This window comes from Phasianus colchicus, chromosome Z, assembly GCF_987193195.1.
Source record: "Phasianus colchicus chromosome Z, bPhaCol1.hap1.1, whole genome shotgun sequence".
NCBI classification, from domain to species: domain Eukaryota; kingdom Metazoa; phylum Chordata; class Aves; order Galliformes; family Phasianidae; genus Phasianus; species Phasianus colchicus.
The window spans coordinates 18,172,906-18,190,820 of record NC_143476.1 but is presented as its reverse complement, the minus strand read 5'-3'; the positions used below and the strand labels follow the sequence as shown (position 1 = coordinate 18,190,820).

The 17,915-nt window shown below is 36.9% G+C and overlaps 1 protein-coding gene across 2 annotated transcripts in view; it reads right to left on the bottom strand.

Annotated features, from left to right (window-relative positions):
- Positions 1 to 17,915, bottom strand: part of EFNA5 (ephrin A5) — a 203,676-nt gene that overhangs the window by 36,373 nt on the left and 149,388 nt on the right. For both annotated transcript variants that reach the window (XM_031605036.2, XM_090132137.1), the window contains exon 2: positions 2,192 to 2,484. In XM_031605036.2, coding sequence (XP_031460896.1) covers positions 2,192 to 2,484 — 293 coding nt within the window. The remainder of the gene's footprint in view (positions 1 to 2,191; positions 2,485 to 17,915) is intronic.

Below are 17,915 nucleotides of genomic sequence, written 5' to 3'. Positions count from 1 at the left end.
ATAGTAAAGGCAGTCTCTGTAGCCTGCACTACAGCCTGCTGACAATTCTGATGAAGAAATAAGGGACAATGTTTCACCATACCAGCATGACAACTCTCCCTAGAAAAACTTTGCTTCCAATGCTTTTCTGTTCCCTGTAACTGCTGCATCATCAATGTTGTCCTCAGCAGTCCAAAGGCTGGGGGGAGAAATACTTACAACTTAACTTCGGAAACGTGGCTACTAATTAGTTTCAGTGACTACCAGGACAATAAAATACTAGTAAACAAATATTTCTTTGCTGCTAATTTTTTTTGCGGTTTTACCCTTCATTAAAAAATAACTCAATCTAAACTCAGTTGAATATGATAAAGCTCTTCATATTTTAAACCATTTTGGAAAATTATTTTGAAGGGAACACTTGACAGTTAAATGAGTCAGTTAAACGAACATTAGAGAATATGCATAATGATTTTTAGGGAAATATTGAATTTAACCAGAAATGAGGAAAACTAGGCATAAGTGCCCTGGGTGTATTTGAATTATAATATCTTGCTTGAGAATTCAATGGGTTTTGTCTATCTTAACAATGAATCTATTAGCTAGACAGACCAAGTTGAGATTTCCCATTTCCCCCCCCCCCCATATTTCTATTTCTATAAATATTTCTGTATTTATTATTACTTCTCTTATGTTAGTAGATACTGGTGTCATCCTTCTGTTACACCACGGTAAAGACATTTCATTCCTTAGATTAAATATGCCTGTTTTAATGATGATAATCAGGAACTGAATTAAAAACAAACAAATAAATATACAAAAATACAGTATCACAGGGAGTCTTGTATCAGGGTTTTGAGTAACCTGAAACTCCTGCTTAAGTTAATGGGAATGTTTTTTGTGAGCGACATGAGTAATACCAGGCACAAACAATACGGATTTATTTATCCTAAAACCCTATCCTCATAACCCTGATATTAACCCTTATTAAAAAAATAATAATAATTTTAAAATTAAAATTTTAATTTTTAAAAATATGTAAATATTTTAAACAAATATAAACAGTTATATTTAAGCAATATAACTGTTTGCTGTTATTATTATTATTACTACTGTGCTTCAGAACAAGAATAACGCACTGTTCTTCTGATGCTGAACTGCTACTGATTAGAGGATTTTATTTGCTGAGAGAAAAGGGAGTGAATTCCACCAGGAATACATTTCTCTGTAGGTTTAGAAAGGCAAAAGAAAAATCTCAGTGCTGAACAAATGAGGCTGAAAAACAGGCATCATACATACTCAGTTTCCCTGGTGAAATGAGACAGAAGTTCTATCCACTGTAGAAAGGCCAGCACCACATATGAGGGCAGTATTTATTGGTCCCTACTATGATCTACAGCTTTCAAACCTCTAGCTGAAAACACTAAAACCTACAAAAAATGTTGCTGGAACAGTCAAAGCTTATTCACAAGTGGAAGATTTAGGTATGAAACAAACTGTTGAAACAAGATGTTAGTTGGGGGATCAATCAAATATGATAGCTGCAGCAGTGGTAACTGCAGGGAGGGGCCAGGGCACCACTCATCTCACCCCTGGGGCTTGAAGGTCCCCAGCTGCTCTCCCATGCCAGGTGGGTTCCCAGTGCCTTGCATGGGCTGGGAGTTGAGTGAAGCTACAGGTGAGGTTTGGTGCTAGAGTGGCTTGCCTTCGGAAGTCACCACTTCAAATACTGCTGGGCTACGAACATCAGCAGCTAGGCTGCTCACAAGGAACACAGACCTCACTTCTCGTGGATGATAAACATTACAAAGAAAAGAATACTTAATCTAAGCAGTAATCCAGGAATTACACGTGTAAAGAATTAATTATTTTTACTCACACATGGGGAAAGCTTTCACCCTTCCTTTCTTGCCTCCTCCTCCACTTCAGCATATTGCACTAAACGTAGCAGCACATTGTGCTTTAGAAGTTAGCCACAGTTCAGCGAACAAGCTGACATGCTATTTCATGTGAGAAAAGAAGCTGTGATTTAATCTCATTTCCACAAGCTAGATTCCTAGCTAATATATCTGGGGATACTTGAGCTCGCATTCACTGCAAAACATCTGCATTATACACAGTTTGGCCCTCTGCATTTCCACAGAGTGTAGGTGAAAAACTAGCTGCGTTTCTTGCACCTGCTAAGCAACAATGGTAAATCTCCTATACTCACAGATGTAGAAATACTCCCGGCCTGGCCTGAACTCAAATCCTAGTGAGAAGGGTGTGAAGAGTTGGAATTTTTCTGAGAACTTCAGCGGTCCATTCGGAGAGTGTGGCCGATTGCACTCCCACCTCTTGAACCCTTTGGAAATGTGATCGCAGGAGCTGTAGCCATCAAAGTTCACCATGTACAGAACATAGCGTTCGGTCTTATCTTCTGGCACCGAATCTTCATAGTGAGGGCAGAATACATCCAGGTAGTCGTTGATGCACACATCAATGTGGTAGTCACCCTGCTGGAATCTGAAACCAAACAAAGTTAAGACATTAGCACAATCAATGCACAATGATCTTGTTGCAGGATAATGTTCTCGTGAAAGAGGCATCACTGATGACACTTCATTTCACACCAGTCGTACGCATTCACTTTTAAACCTAACTCTTAAAAATTCACCAGAGCTATCAGAGACCGCTAATGCAGGACTACAGATCTATGACATTCTGGATAAAGGTTTTGGTCTTTCCTATGATTAAGTGATAGGTCTTTTGCTAAGGCACATCAAGTTATATACTATCTTTCTCTATGGTTTATTGATTAAACGAAGTATCTGCCCTCCGATTATTCATTAAAAAAAAATAATGGAGAAAAATGCAAGAAGAAACAAAGATGCCAGAACTATATCAGCCTCAGTGCCTATACAAACATCTACTTATACAGAAAAATAAGCAACCCAGGTTTATCCTCTTCTGAATCAGGCAGCAGTCTTCTCTGTGTTGAAAGCTGACTTGACTGAGAACTTTTAGTCACTGCAAGTGCAAAAACAGGTTTACATTCTTCATGATTACCAGCAGTTTGTCAAGATGCAAAGGAAAGCCTGCATTGCTTTTTCACAATTTCTGAAAAGCACTGCAACTCCTTTGGCAGAAGTACACGTACTGGAGACATCACTCCACTCAGATAAAAGGATTCTGGGATATGAATTATCAGCTCTCAGCCTTACATGACAGGTCTGAACAAGTGCCAGCTGAGAAATGCAGCCCAAGACACCAGCCCAGATGCACTTCATTATTATTACTATTACTGAGGAGTCCTTATAGGCATGGGATTTTTGTTTAGTTGGGAGGGAAGGTGTCCTTTTTCTCCCCTCTGTTTCACTTACATTACTTCACTAATGCCTGCCACAGTGTCTGGAAGAAGGTATGGGAACAAATTCACTGCCTCCATGGGAGCTCAGGCCGTGATGGACTTAATGCCTCCATAAAGCAGGTCTGTACATCTATCAAACCCTGCAAGGCTGCCAAGGAAACCAAGCACTGACCTGCTCCACCTCAGGCCGACTGGGCTACTTGTAGCTTCCCTCTTCCGCGGCTGCAGTTGTCAAGTGTACCACAGAGCAATAAAAAGACCATGACAGATTTAACTATAATACTTCTTTTTAGCTGAGGGGCATATTTTAAACACCTGATGGGCCTGAAATCTGCCATCTGGAGCCTTCTATCTAATTTCAGAGAAAAAGCAATGATCTGCTGGCCCTCCAAGGATAAATTCAGAGCAAACTATACCTTTTCATATCCCTACAATAATTTAGCCTCAATAAAATAGCTTTTTAAAGGGAAAAAAAAAAACGAACACGCATCAAAGCATGATATATCTGTGTAATTTCAGCCAGTGCACAGACTCAGAGTTCCATTCTGAAACACGGAAAAGTCTTTTTTAACTACAGTGCTTTCAGGAAAGTTCACATTTATCCAAATCACTAGTTAAAAAAATATATTTTTGTACTTCCGTGCTTCCAAAACCTGTCACACAAACAGGTACGGTCTTAACACACTTGAAAGAACGTACTGCTTTGAAATTGGTGCCCATTCTCTATACCAGTTAATGGTACACCACTTCTTACATGTAATGAAAAGGAATATCATGTTAGTTCTAAACAGAAAAGCCTTATTTCAGTTGCATTTTTTATTTAAAAATTCATTTAATTTTTAATTAGTAACTGAAATGTCAGTTTTCAAAATAATTAAATAAATAACGTATGCATCTACACGAATGCATTTATTTTAAACACACAGGTTCCTCACCCTCGAGACTGCCTCTCATACCAGCCTGTGCCTTCACAGTAACACCCAAACATAGTTTTGTGAGAGAAACTGGTCAGAACTACAAGCAGTAACTAACTGCAGACATTCAGGATCAGACTGACAATCCTTAATACCGGATCTTTTACAAAACAAATAACCTTACACGAGCTGCTTCTCTAGACTGCCTTTAAGTCAATGGAGAGAAATACAGACTTTGAGTCCAATTCATCTGACATTAGGGCCACAGTACACTGTGGTGAGATGGATCACGCTCCAGGAGCAGCTATTTCTCTCCTTTAACTAAAAGCAAAGTCTAGACAGATATTTCACAGATAGACTCTATACTGTGAATAGCTGAATTTGAAGGGGTAAATCTGACCACACAGCTCATGATTATGGGGATTTTGAGCACAGAAAGGCAACTGAATTTGTGATCACGTCTTAAATTCATGTTATCAAGGAAATAAAACTCGTAATCTTGACCAGTGAGCCATTCTACACAGCACTGCAAACAAAGAGCTCATCCGATGCCCTTTTTGTAAAGGGCCTTTAATAAGCAAACAAAATTGCAATACAACCTCCCCCTCTGGTCACTGATGTTTCAGCAGCTTCACTCTTGTTTCTGCTTCTGCCAGCGCTGAACCAGCTGAGTGTCGTGGTCAAGCCAAGCAGCACACAAGGGCAAGAAGCAAGCACTAGCTGCAGAGCTGACCTGAGGGTGAAGGACCACTACATCCCCTTCAATCCACTATAACCCACTATCCTTCCCTCCTCTTCTATCCTCCCCATCTCTAGCACTACTTTCAGCCCAGGGTCATTTGCAGTAGCCAGGAATCGTTTACATTTACACCTCTATAAAAAGGAGGAGGGAGGATGTTGTGCATTTTAAGTGATGTGAACTGCATGATCTTAGTTGGTAATGCTGGCACAGGAGTGAACCTGCTCGAGGGAAACCATGTACAAAGGTGTTCTATTAAGCAGCTCTGAGCAAGGTCTCTTCACCCCACATAACAACAGCAGTGCTGAAAGGAGGTTATTACTAAGCTAAGAAGCAGAGGGCAGGTAAATATTTATTCTTCTTCTCATAATGTCTTAAAGAATTCTTCACGGACTCAGAAGATGCAGAAGAAATTTTGTTTTTCCAAACAAGGCTAAAAAATGTGCCTTGCTTAAGATGAAGTGAGTGGTGAAAATGCTCCCACTTCCCTCATCACAGGATGGTTTCTTCCTGAAGAGGAATCACAATGGCCCATTACTTGTACAGGACGGCAAGGGGTGGCCATTTGTACCTCACAGCAAAATTCATTATCTCAGACTCCTCTGAGTTATTAAAAGGAAAACACTCCAGAAACACATTCCCAGTAATTTTAAACCACATCCAGGAGGAGAACACTTAACATTTACAGCTGAAAGCCTCTTAGTAGTGCGAAGTCAGGTATTAACATGAAACACAAGTTCCACTTCAAGCGAAAGCATTTAACAGTGTTTAGCCACATACATACGTTGAAGAACACAACACATAAAGGCACAGTGTAATCTGTTCACAAATACATTTTTAAAGATGACAGGAACAGAATTTCCTATGGATTGTATTTAAGGCATCATAAATTTCTCCCTTTCATGAGACTCCTTTCAACACAGAATGGAAAGCCCACTTTTCAACATTTCTCTAGCAATGCTACTGACATTCTTTGCTTATTCTGTCCTAGGAGATCCTCATGTGGGCCCCTGCAAGCTCCTATAATCAGATGGTAATTAGAATCTTTATATCCCACCATGAAGAAAAAAACAGTACTCTATAAATTTGCACGACAGAATACAGTGGTGTGGTAGAAATCAACTGAAAAGGCTTCCCCTTTGAAGACTCAGATAGGGTCTTCAAAACTTGCAAATATTGTCATTTGTCTCCCTGCAGGAACAGTAAAACACAGCTATTCCTCAAACACAATTAACCTTCGTTTTGTGTCAGCTGGCATTCAAACAGCGTCTCAGAAACATGCTCAGTAGAAGGCTAGCTATTAAGCAGTAGGTCTAGAAAAGCAATTTTGAAGGCATAGAGTTAAGTAGCTTCTAAACCTGAACATTAACATAACCAATTAACATCAGCTTGCTACTCAAAACTTGCATTCTGCTTCTAGCAGAAGGCAGTCATACCAATATTCCTCAGCTCAAATGCTACTGCTTGAGTTCAAGGTACACAGAATGGGAAGGAAGAAATTCATGGTAACTTTAAGTGGGGAACTGTGAGACTAGCAAAATATTTTCTGTGTAATTTTATCTCCTATGTTTTGTTTACCTGCTAATGGAAAAGAAAGCACACAGTCTCTATTCACAGTTTTCTTCATAATTTTAAGTTCTGAAGCATACGTAGCTTACTTTGAATTCAGTAGCTTTGCTGGTCACTGAAACAAGTGACAACTTATTTAAAATAGATACTTAAGATGCAACAACAGTTTTGTTTGTTGGGTTTTGTTTCTCCATTCCTTTCTTTCTTAGACTAAACACTACAAAAACCCAGTTTAAAAACAGCACAAATAAGACTAATTGCCCATTATCTTTTAGAAAGATAAAAAATTGCAACAGCTTCTGCTTTTTGCTTCCCATACAAATCTTATTAGTTATATTCTATCAGCCTTCCTGCAAAATCAACATGACAGATGCTCTACTTCAAGATAAGTGTACTGGAAAATTCTCCTTTTACTTTGTCAACCTTCCTTTATTTTGAGCCTGTTCTGTTAAATGCATGCAGCAAGGCTTCACCAGGAACCAGAAAAGACTTCAAATAGCTACTTTAACTATGAATTATGAAATTCCGGTCTTCAAGTCTGGCACCAGAAATGATCAAATGCAAATGGCCCTGATTCTGCTGCCTGGAGCCTGCACAGCCAGGAACACAAAAACATAAAGGACACTGCCACAGCTGAATGCTTTCTACCAACAGCCTTGCTCTCAAAAGATCATCTAAAATGCAAAGCCACATAACAAAATTCAGCAAATTTATTTATTCTTTACAAACCATAATTATCCACAGTGTTCACGAGTACAGCAAAAAAGATGCTTGTTCTGCTACCAAAGGAAAGAAGGTTTCTGTGAGTAGCACATATGTGCCCCCTGCAACTGCTGTTCACATACCTCCTGCTTTTTACTTTAATGTCTGCTAAGGCAATTCCAACTAAATTTAATGGAGACAGAGGTCTCAGAGAATACTGCATTTCTATAAGCATCATGTAAAAAACAGACAGGTTAAAAAGATCCTGTAAGTATTCCCGAAAAGACTAAACCATCATTACATGTTATTATAGAACAGCAACATTTCTCACAAATGCTCCAGCCACAGAAAAAGCTTCAACTGGAAAAATATTTAAACAGGTTGAAAATTAAGTTTATTTCTGTCAGCTAGTTATGAAACTGTTTGGTTAATTTATTAATAATGGAGGGATGAGTATAAACCAAGTATTTGCATATACAACACACATATAAGTATTTGTATATGCAATAAAACGTCAAATATGAACACTTTCCACAAAACATAAATGTCCTTAGAAAGAACAACATTTTAACTGCTCTTGGAATGTGATTATGTCACTTATTTACCATTCCACACTATTGAATTCACTCACATTTTTCGCTTCTGCTCAGGCTGCAAGCACAGCAGCACGTTACACCATCCTGAACTCTATGCTTGCAGCTGAGTAACTCGTACCTCCTTATTCTTTGTTCTCTTAGACAGCCCAAGCCTTCTGATTTCAACTAACTTAAAGCTGCTGCTGTGTGATGGGGGGCAAATCTTCTGGCTGTTAATTATCTGAGGGGTTGTGGGATTAAGTGCACCATTTTACTGCAGATAATTTTAAAGATGCTATTTCTGTGGTATGCAAAAATAACCTCTTTAATGCTTTTCTGCTCTTTTACTGGCTTTGTCACAACATTTAATAAACCCTGTTCCCATAGCTGTGCTGACACCAACAATGATTCTGATGCACAAACAATGAAGTAATCAAAGAGCTATTTTAATTTTAGTTCTATTCAAACCAAAAGAAAATTCAACGTTTTCCAGATGCTACGAGAAGTGGAGTTGCTAACAGTAGCAAGACTGTGACGTTTTAGATCTCTAGCAGTAAATTACTATCATGAGCAAGCAAATAGAGGGGAGAAAAAAAAAGCAAACAAAAAAAAAAAAAAAAAAAAAAAAACAACCAGAAAAAAAAGAAAGAAAAGAAAAAAAACATTATGAAAGAGTTGTCTATGACTCTCGATCCTTAGGTTATATTTTCTCAAGTTAAGAAAAACCCAAAATACCCTTAGAAAAGACTGCAGGAAAGTGAAACACTGACAAAACAGAAGAGAAACAACTAATCAAGGCTATTATTCAAAAAAGCAGTATTCAAAAATTATGCCTAGACAAGATTGGAAGTTAAGTACACAATACAGAAAGAAACTTATTCTCTTGTCATTAAGTCCTCTATTCAATTACCATTTATTGGAGTAATTAAACACTGGGAAAGGATGCCAGGCTAATTGTTAGATTATGATAATTACACAGCTTTGCTGTGCTACAGCTGATCAAAATAAGATGTGGTCACATGCACTCAGCTAAAGCTTCTCTGCAATCATTGGGCTTCCATGGGAAACTTATTACTATAATAAGGCCACTTATTACTAGTTCATTATCAATCAGGCAGAGAAACTTATTATTTGTAGCCTTCGTTTTACTTTCCCACCCACTCTCCTGGAACAAGTCTCCCAAAAGGTTGCACCCAGACCTCCGCCTTTGGCTGGCTCCCTTCCATCACAATTACACAGCTGAGCAGAATCAGGCTCCTGTACTTGACAGACTTCATCACACTCCCAATTACTGTTTCACAGCCAGCTGCAAGAGCCTACCCCATTTCCTGAAAGAGCCAAGTGGTCTCCCCGTGTTAAACTCCAAATATATCTGTCAGAGATTTACCTCTCCCATTTATTCCTTCTGTAACCATTCTGTCTGGGAGATTTTCACACTGCTTGGATTGATCCAAAAAAAACCCACCTCAAACATACATAAATTAGAACAGAACTGTGTTAAGCGGGGCTTCGTGAGAAGAGTATTGTTATTAAGTTGCTTCCTCCTTGAAAAATCTCCTGCCCTTACCCCCTTATCAGCCAGACAATGGTTCAAGAGGGACACTGTGCTTTAGTGTTAGTTTTCTTCTTGCTAAATAACAGGATTCTGATCCATTGTCATCCCATCTGGTACTTCTACCGCCTATTTAAACAAGACAAGTGACCTACTATAATGAACAGATATGGGAAGAAACATGAAACAAATAACCTTCAACTAGCATTCAGGTTTTTAAAAGAAAAGAACTAGTTAACTACTTGGTCGCTTTGAAGAATCAAAAAAATGTCTGGCCCTAACAGAGGAAACTCACCAAAGAACACCAAGCTCATTACTTTTGTTCTGTGCTGATGCAAAAACTAGATCTTTTGGAATGTTAGAAGCCCCAACTCCTGCATAGCCATTTAATTAATCCCCTTGGATATGACAGACAATGGTTTACAACACTGGTAAGGAAAAGCAGACATTCAAGCTTTGCTCTGAAACTTCCCTCTCCATGCTTTCTAAGTGAATGGCTATCCAGCAGCCCATCACTTACAACCTTTTGATTCACCTAACTTCCAGAAAAAAGAAACCTCCTCAGAGGCAGTATGGTAAAAGACTTCAATTTTCTGGAAGGAGGAAAAACGAATAAATATCTGTCTATATCTATCTATCAAGAAATATCTCTAGATGGATAGATATATGTATAAATTTAGATAAAATCTATTTTTATAGAAATAGAAACTTTATAAATAAAATTATAATTTTTTTTTCTTTCCTTAATAAAACCCAATGGTTAAAAACTTCCTGATGTCCCTTGATTGAAATAATTCCTCAGCAGAAAGAAGGTCTTTATCTGGGAGACGTTAATTTCATTGACCTCAAAGACCTGAAATACCTTGTTTTCTGATTCTAGTGCTGAACCAAAGTTATTTGTGTCATAATTTAACAATGCATCAAATTTAAAAGTATAGACTCATCTTTTATTTATTTTTATTCTTTAAAAGCCCTTTAAGGAATAAATTGTGCAAAAATGTGTTTACCCCACTTACTGTTAATAATTTCCTCCTTACACTCATAACTGTGTTTATTTGTACAGCTGGGTCATATATTGACTTTTTATAGCTGGCACTGCAGAAAGATATATGCTCAGTGATAATGCAAACATTAAAAAATAGAAACTAATTGCTCTTCCCTGAGTAGATATGAGGGAGGGGGGAAATAAACAAATCAACATTTATTTCCCACCTATAAATCTGAGAGTACTCCAGAGATCCTCAAATACTGCAACACCCTCATCCACTTAACTTACCATCATTCTGCACCTCCTAATCGATGAGCTGGACATTTTTTTTCATTCTGTTTATTAAAACTGTTTCTTCGGCTCTCAATTTTTGAAAAGATTTTGGTTCAAAGCTGGCACACGCAATTTTTGCCTGATCCTTCTGAGTTTCTGGTTTGATGCAACTTCTGAAGCGAAGTGCTCATCGCACGTGGCGGGCTTCAGTGGCACAGTCATGCCATGGACGATAAGGGTAGCAAGGGGTTCAAAGTGCCACAGCATTGATCCCAAGGAGGTTAGGCTCTCATTTGCAGCTGTCTGAGCTTCGATAGCTTTAATCCGCAAGACAACAGACTGTACCTGGCTATTGATTTTCCATTGCTGAGAGCATTTAACTTGCTGAGATGCATGAAGAGAGAAGGAAGGAAAGGAGGGTAAAGGAAGAGTTATTATTCTGTCAAAGGCATCACTTAGGCTTACAGGATAAACTTCAGCATTGAAGATCCAAGTAACATACTCTGAAGGATACCATACCCAAGCAGACACTAAAGGCAGCCTGAGATTTGTATGAGGAGCCTCTGTGCACACTGAGTACAAAATGTCTGGGGCTACACTAGTCCCTTTGTTAAGCTGATTTGTGGACAAAAGCTCATTACTTGTGTTCACATTAGTTCTACCCGGTAATACCATTCTAGAGTTCACCAGTAACATTTATCCCACTTTATCTAAAAGTAGCATGAGGAGATCTGGTAATTACTACTCACGTAATTCTAAATGTGGTCATCAATATCTTCCACACATGACTCTCCATTTGTCTATTTTACACGGTAACACCACTCAAGAATATCGGCTTCATCTTTTTTTCCATGCTCATGCTTGAGAATAAACAACTTACCTCAGCTACCTCTGGCCTATAACCAGAAATACTGTAGCTTGCAGATTCATTAGCTAATTCATCTTTTTAAAAATAAGCAAGAGAATCATACATGTCTGCTGAATTAACACAGACTTTTCAAGCAGACAGATTTGGGAGAAAACAACCTACTCAGAGTTTAAATTCTTAAAAAACAAAACAAAATAAATAAATTAAAGAAAAAAACAACAAAACAAATACAATAAGTATGAGTACTACTAGAGAGCCCAAACTGGAGTTTTCCAACATGTGTTGACCATGTGTCTAATCCAGAAGACACAGCCTATCAGCTCTGATGGAATGTGATTCTGTGACTGGTATTTGCTAACCCTGCCTGAGGCATGTACTGACATCTATTAATGGATATGGAGAACAATGCCCTATCTGCAGAAAGGTCTTGCTTCTCATACTCACAAAATGAAAGAAAAGAACACTTGCACAACAAGCACGTTGACCTGTACGCTGAATGATAGAGAGTAACTGCAGTCTGCTTCCATGCAGAAGTGTACGTAATGCAAATCATCTTCACAATTTTATTTTCCTGCTGATATACTAAAAGCAGAGTGATCGTTAACTCATACAAACTGAGATCTCCACCTCTTCAATACTCCTAGGGAAAAAACGCTGTACCAATTTGGAACAGTAAATACATGGGCGGTGTTTGAGACAAAATATATATTTTTATAAAAGTGCATAGCTGTTGCATACATGCATACAATTGCTCTTCTATTAGAAACGCTTTCCTCTAACATTAAGATATAACTATTTTTTATTAATCACTCAATCTTCCAAGAAAATTTATTTCAAATGTTTTGAGATCAGCCAGAACTGCTAAAACCTAGACCTTCATCCCACTGTATATGAGTGTATGAAATGAACTTTATCTCTAGGATGTTTTCAGTATTCATACACTTGATAGATTGTGTGTGCTTTAGTAAGCTATGGTCATAACTCCGCATCCTCCAGATAAAATAAATGGATACAGAAAAAATAAAAAATAGCAAAATGTGGAGAGAAAAAATAAATAAATAAAAATTACAGAGCAAACAGACCTAGAAACAGAACAAGAAATTCCAGTATCAAAACAAAAATTGCTGTGAATAACCTCTATAGTCAAACACATTATCAAAAGCTACTTGAACTTAATCAGGTAAAAACAAAAAAAACAACCTAACCACATCAGAATGACTAACAAGTATATAAATGTATTTGCTGTCAGATAAATGCTCCAGTCAATGAATTTATTTCTTGCTACACAATTACCTTGTGGTTATTTAAGAGACCAAGTAAGAAATACTTTCTTTATTGACTTCGAAACAGTATTTTAGAGAAAGTTCTACATGGAAATCTAATATTTTTACTGTCTCCCTATTACCCTTTTGTGTTAGTCTCTCGCTTTCACTAGAGAAACTGTACTTTAGAGGAAAAATAATCTTATTTCTAGATTACATATTGAACAAGCACCAAGAGGCAGTTATTACTGTTAATTTTTTTTTTTTCTTTTCAATCCTGTACTTTTCTCTAAAGACAAATAGCATATAGACTACAAATAAATTTTTTTCCATCAAGTTTAATCTTGCTGAAGTCTCTGAACAATGAGACTTAAAATATTTTTACCCTCGGATAAATTTATCTTAAGCTTTCTAACTTGTATGAACAACACAGATCCTGATCTAATGGGTTTTCAGGTTTACAAACGTGATGCAAAAAGCTCTGAACTACAAAATGCCAATTAGAAAGAACATAAGAAATCACAAAGATTACAATCTGATGGGCAACAATTACATTTTTTAATTGAATGAGGTTGATAAATACAGAAATCAATGCAATCTAAACATTCTTTTTTCACTTTTTCAGGAAACAGAGCTCCCATAATGTGGCTCTCATTACAGGGTTTTGAAATTCTTATTTCTTCAAGAGTAATGGAGATAGTTTTTTTAATATGTATAAATACAGCTCAATTTGATAGAAGGTGCAAAACCTGTTCATTTACTTTTATCCATATGTATAAAATATTCATATAAGAAAGAAGTAAGTGGAGAAAATAAAATGCATCGCTCTCAAATCAATCAAGAATTTCTGAGAGGTAAAACGGGAGCTATTTTCTTAATTTCCCTATTGCATTTTTCTTAAAGTGATTCCAAATTAATCTTAAACGAATTCCAATTTTCAACCTGTAGTGAAATCACTTCACTCAGAACTGAATGATGACCTTGTCTGCATAAAACAGTTACTATTTTAGAAGTACAGACACTAAGGTTAAGATAAGAAGCAGAGTATATCAGAGATAAATTAAGCCAAAGGTTTCCTTCCCTTCCCTCTCCTTTTTTTCTAACTTATTATACAGACACCACAAAGCACCTGTCAGGAAGGGACATTAAAGCTCTGGCAGTAACTATTATTGTCCATTGGAAAGCTTTTGCATTTTCAAAGGTGTTAAAATGAGCTACTGAGCACATTAACTAATTCTTCCTTTCATAATTATGCTAAAGTACTAGTTTAACAACAAAGAAACAAAGAACATAAAATAAAAAGGAAGGAAGAAAACAAAATTATTTACAGAATAGGGGTGGCCTGTTTTCTACTCCATTTTTTTGATACATCCAAATATACCAGATGTATCCACTCCCAAATGAATTCAATCCTCAGCTCTTCCATTATTGTCCCACAAGTGCCTTCTGCATCACCCAGCAGTATTTCATCCTTCCGCTTGTACCTGATCCAGTATCTACACCTCATCTTTTCTGCTGCCTTCACGAGTGCATCTCACCTGACTCTTCCATTGATCTCTGCTGCCCACTTAGACCTCCTGCAGAACAGGCTGTCTGGCAGAGCACTGTGCACAGATTACCTCCACAAATCTTAAAACTCAGGGAGGAAGTTTTCACAGCTTAAACACGGAGCATGAGCAGACAATCTAAGAGAAATATAATCTAAAGAGATAACACATTAAAACTAGACCTATTCTGTGGGCTGACCTCCAGTGCTACGTGCATCAGTGCAGAAGCTGTAACAGTAGTCCTCCTGGGAGCGACCAAATCCCCACCAATGCCAACTAGCAGCTCCCAATAGTGGAAAGCAAAGGATGCTCAGACATTGTCATATCTCCCAGCATACTGTCACAACAACTACTGACCCTTTGTATAGCTAGAGGTTAGGGATCGTCATGCTCAACAAACAATGATGGATTTTTTCTTCATCAGCTGGTCTAAGTATTTTTGGACCCCTTGGAAACTGGGAATTTGATGCACAACATTCTGCGCCACTGAGTTAATTGTCACATGGAAAAGTACTTGCTCCTCTTCACTTTTGAGCCTGACACCTGGCAGACCCTGCCAAAGATATAATTTATACCACAAATTTCAAAGCTAGGAAAGTCACCTATCATTTGTGATGTTGCATGGTTTAGAAGAAAAGTGTTAAGACACAATACAGCTGATTACAAACATGTCTAACCAAGCATAACAGCATTCAAATGCTAACAACTGAGTATTTTCGTTTTTGCTCCAAGTAACAGCCAGAGGAAAGGGTACACCTTGTCAACTCCTCAGTGACAAGGCTTTTTTGGAGACAAATTCACACTTCAGGAAAAAAATAAATACATTTTGATTTCTATAATACCAGTTTGTAATTTTAATTAAAAAACTGTGTTTAAATGGATATCACCAGATATTCAAAGAGGCTGTCACATAATGAAGGCTTCTACAATGTAAATTTAGCTAAGGACTGTTTAAAGCAGAATACAGACCTCAAGATTTGTTCTTTCATTTTTTGTGCTCTGACTCAAACCAATAATACAACTGAAAAGGCAATTATTACACACCAGAGAAAGCTTAGAGTTTTATATTGCTCAGCTTGTCCTGCATTCTTAAGGATACATACTTCATAACCAGTTGATTTCTTCAGAAACGCTTCTAATGGCTCAAACACATTCTCCAAGGTTCTTGAGACGTTATCACACCCTGAAGATATGTTACAATAATTTTTACAGAGAAGCAAACATAATCTAGTCGGTTTTAAACATGTTTTTTTCTTACTGTGTGTCAAGAAATGTCCATAGAGCTCTCCATTTCCATCCCTCAACTGAAAAACCTCTCCCTAAATTATGCCTTTCAAGCTCCCCGTAGCAAAAGCCAGTTCAAGGCAGTGGCATTCACCAAATTTGGAGAAAACATTGAATGTTTGGAGGTTATTTGCTTTGTTTCCTTAGCTTTTCCCCTCATCAATGAATTGAAAAATATCTTAGTTATTGTTTGCACAAAATATGTCAACAAATTATGTGCATTGAACTTATTATCAATAAGTTTGCATTTATTAAAGCAGGAATTTAAGTGTGGTGATATTACGGCTTTTACACTTAACAAAGAAAGGTTTTTCTTTTAAAAAAGATTAACAATTCTTTTGTTGAAAGAAATTGTCCAACATTACTCCCTTTACCCAAAATATTGGATTGTTTCTCATGAGTTGCTGAATCAAGCTATTTTGCAATTTTATTTTTCCATTCGATTCATTATTTTGCTTTACTTTTTGATCAAATATCTTCTGCTTTTAGCATGCACTGCCCCTCACTTATACCTGGGTATGCGGCAACTCAGGTACATGAATGCATTTAAATATATGTTAGGAGATCTTTTGTTAGATTGAAGAGCTGTCTGGATAATCAGCAGCTCTGCCCAAGATGGTAGTTAAGCTGATACTTTAAGCATATAGTAAACCAAAGGATTCAGATAAATAGCTAAATGCTTTCCTGAACTGAGGTGTAACAGTGTAGAAAACCTTCAACAAAGAAGTGAATCTGGACGGGCTATATAATGGTCTAAAATTATCCATTATTATGCTGATGTCAGAAGAAAACTACCTCAGCCAAAGAAGAATGTGTGAAGACAGCATTTTATGACATGAACCATGAGAACGAATAACTTAATACTGAGAATCATTAATTATCAATATTATTACAGTAATTCCTCTTATGACTTTCATTTCATTATTCTGTCTCCGGGAAACTGAACTACAGATATCTTTAGCGCTCAATACTTGACTCTTAATCCTCAAAGAGAAAGGGTTAAAAAGCTTTTACTTTAATGAATGGGCACCTTCTATGCCACTAAAGAAAAAAGTCTTAGCGGGATTTACATTTTAAATATGGTCCATTAGAAGGTCATGACATCACTGCTAGCCCCACACTAAGTGAGATAAAAAATGGGTCTTTATTGATATGCTATCATTGATTTTAACTGCAATCTGAACATAGGTGGCAGCACGTAATTCCTATGTGTTCAAACATTAAAGCTTAATTCACTTCACCCATGTAATTTCCTTGCTTTTATGTGCTGAGATGATGCTCTTGATTAACTGCTCAGACAGCAAGAGACTAAATCAGCTCTGCTGGCTAGTATCAGTTGTGTATGCATGTGTTGCACAGAAACACACAGTCTGTTCAACTGTGTGCGCTCTTAATACATATGGTACAGAACAGCCATTTTCTTTAAAGTATTTCAAATGACAAAACTTACATTAAGGCTAATTGAAACTTCTTGTTGCTTTCAATGAAATCAATTAATTTAAACTTCTCAACCTGAAACTCAAGAGATGATTTCCAGTGCAGCACAACAGAGAGAATGACTTCTTAAATACGTTCAGTTTGATTGGGTAAACATTGTTTCATCTATTTTTATATCTTCAAAATTAGATGGTTTTTTTGCTTTCTGTAACTGAATATTGACATTGATATTTAAATTCATCAAAGTCTAAAATCCAAGTATCTACGTCCTGCTAAGACAAAAAAAAAAACCAACAGATTCTGCTCTAACATTTAATTCAACAATGGTAGCAAGATTACCTAATTAAAAAATAAAAAAATAAAAAAAAACAAAAAACCCCACAAAAAACAGCTTTTTTTCATGCTTTTTTTCCATCAAGAAATAAAGAAAAAGAATAATCTTGATGCGACTTTTAGAATAGATGAATTTTGGTGAGAAACTGCCAGATTGTCTCAAGAAGTAGTGTTTACATTCAATACAATTGACGGAATCCATATTCTGTTAAAAAAAAAAAAAAAAAAAAAAGGCCAAAGTTTTTTCTCTAACTCTATTCCAACTTTGATGTTAGAGAAATACAATAGAATTTACACTAGTATTACCAGCAATCTTTGAAGAGTGTAAGGGGGAACTGCTGGTTCAATCACTTTCTCAGCTACTACTATGAGCTAGTAATTTATTTTCTCTTTTACATAAATTAGACTCATTTCATTTTTTACCCTTAGTAAAGAGCACGTTTTACCAAAGGAGACTAGAAACTGAAGAAAGAAAAGCACTACTTAGTCATTTAGAGTTTTTACGAATACCGTGGAAAAAGGTTATGTGACTCACTGCACACAT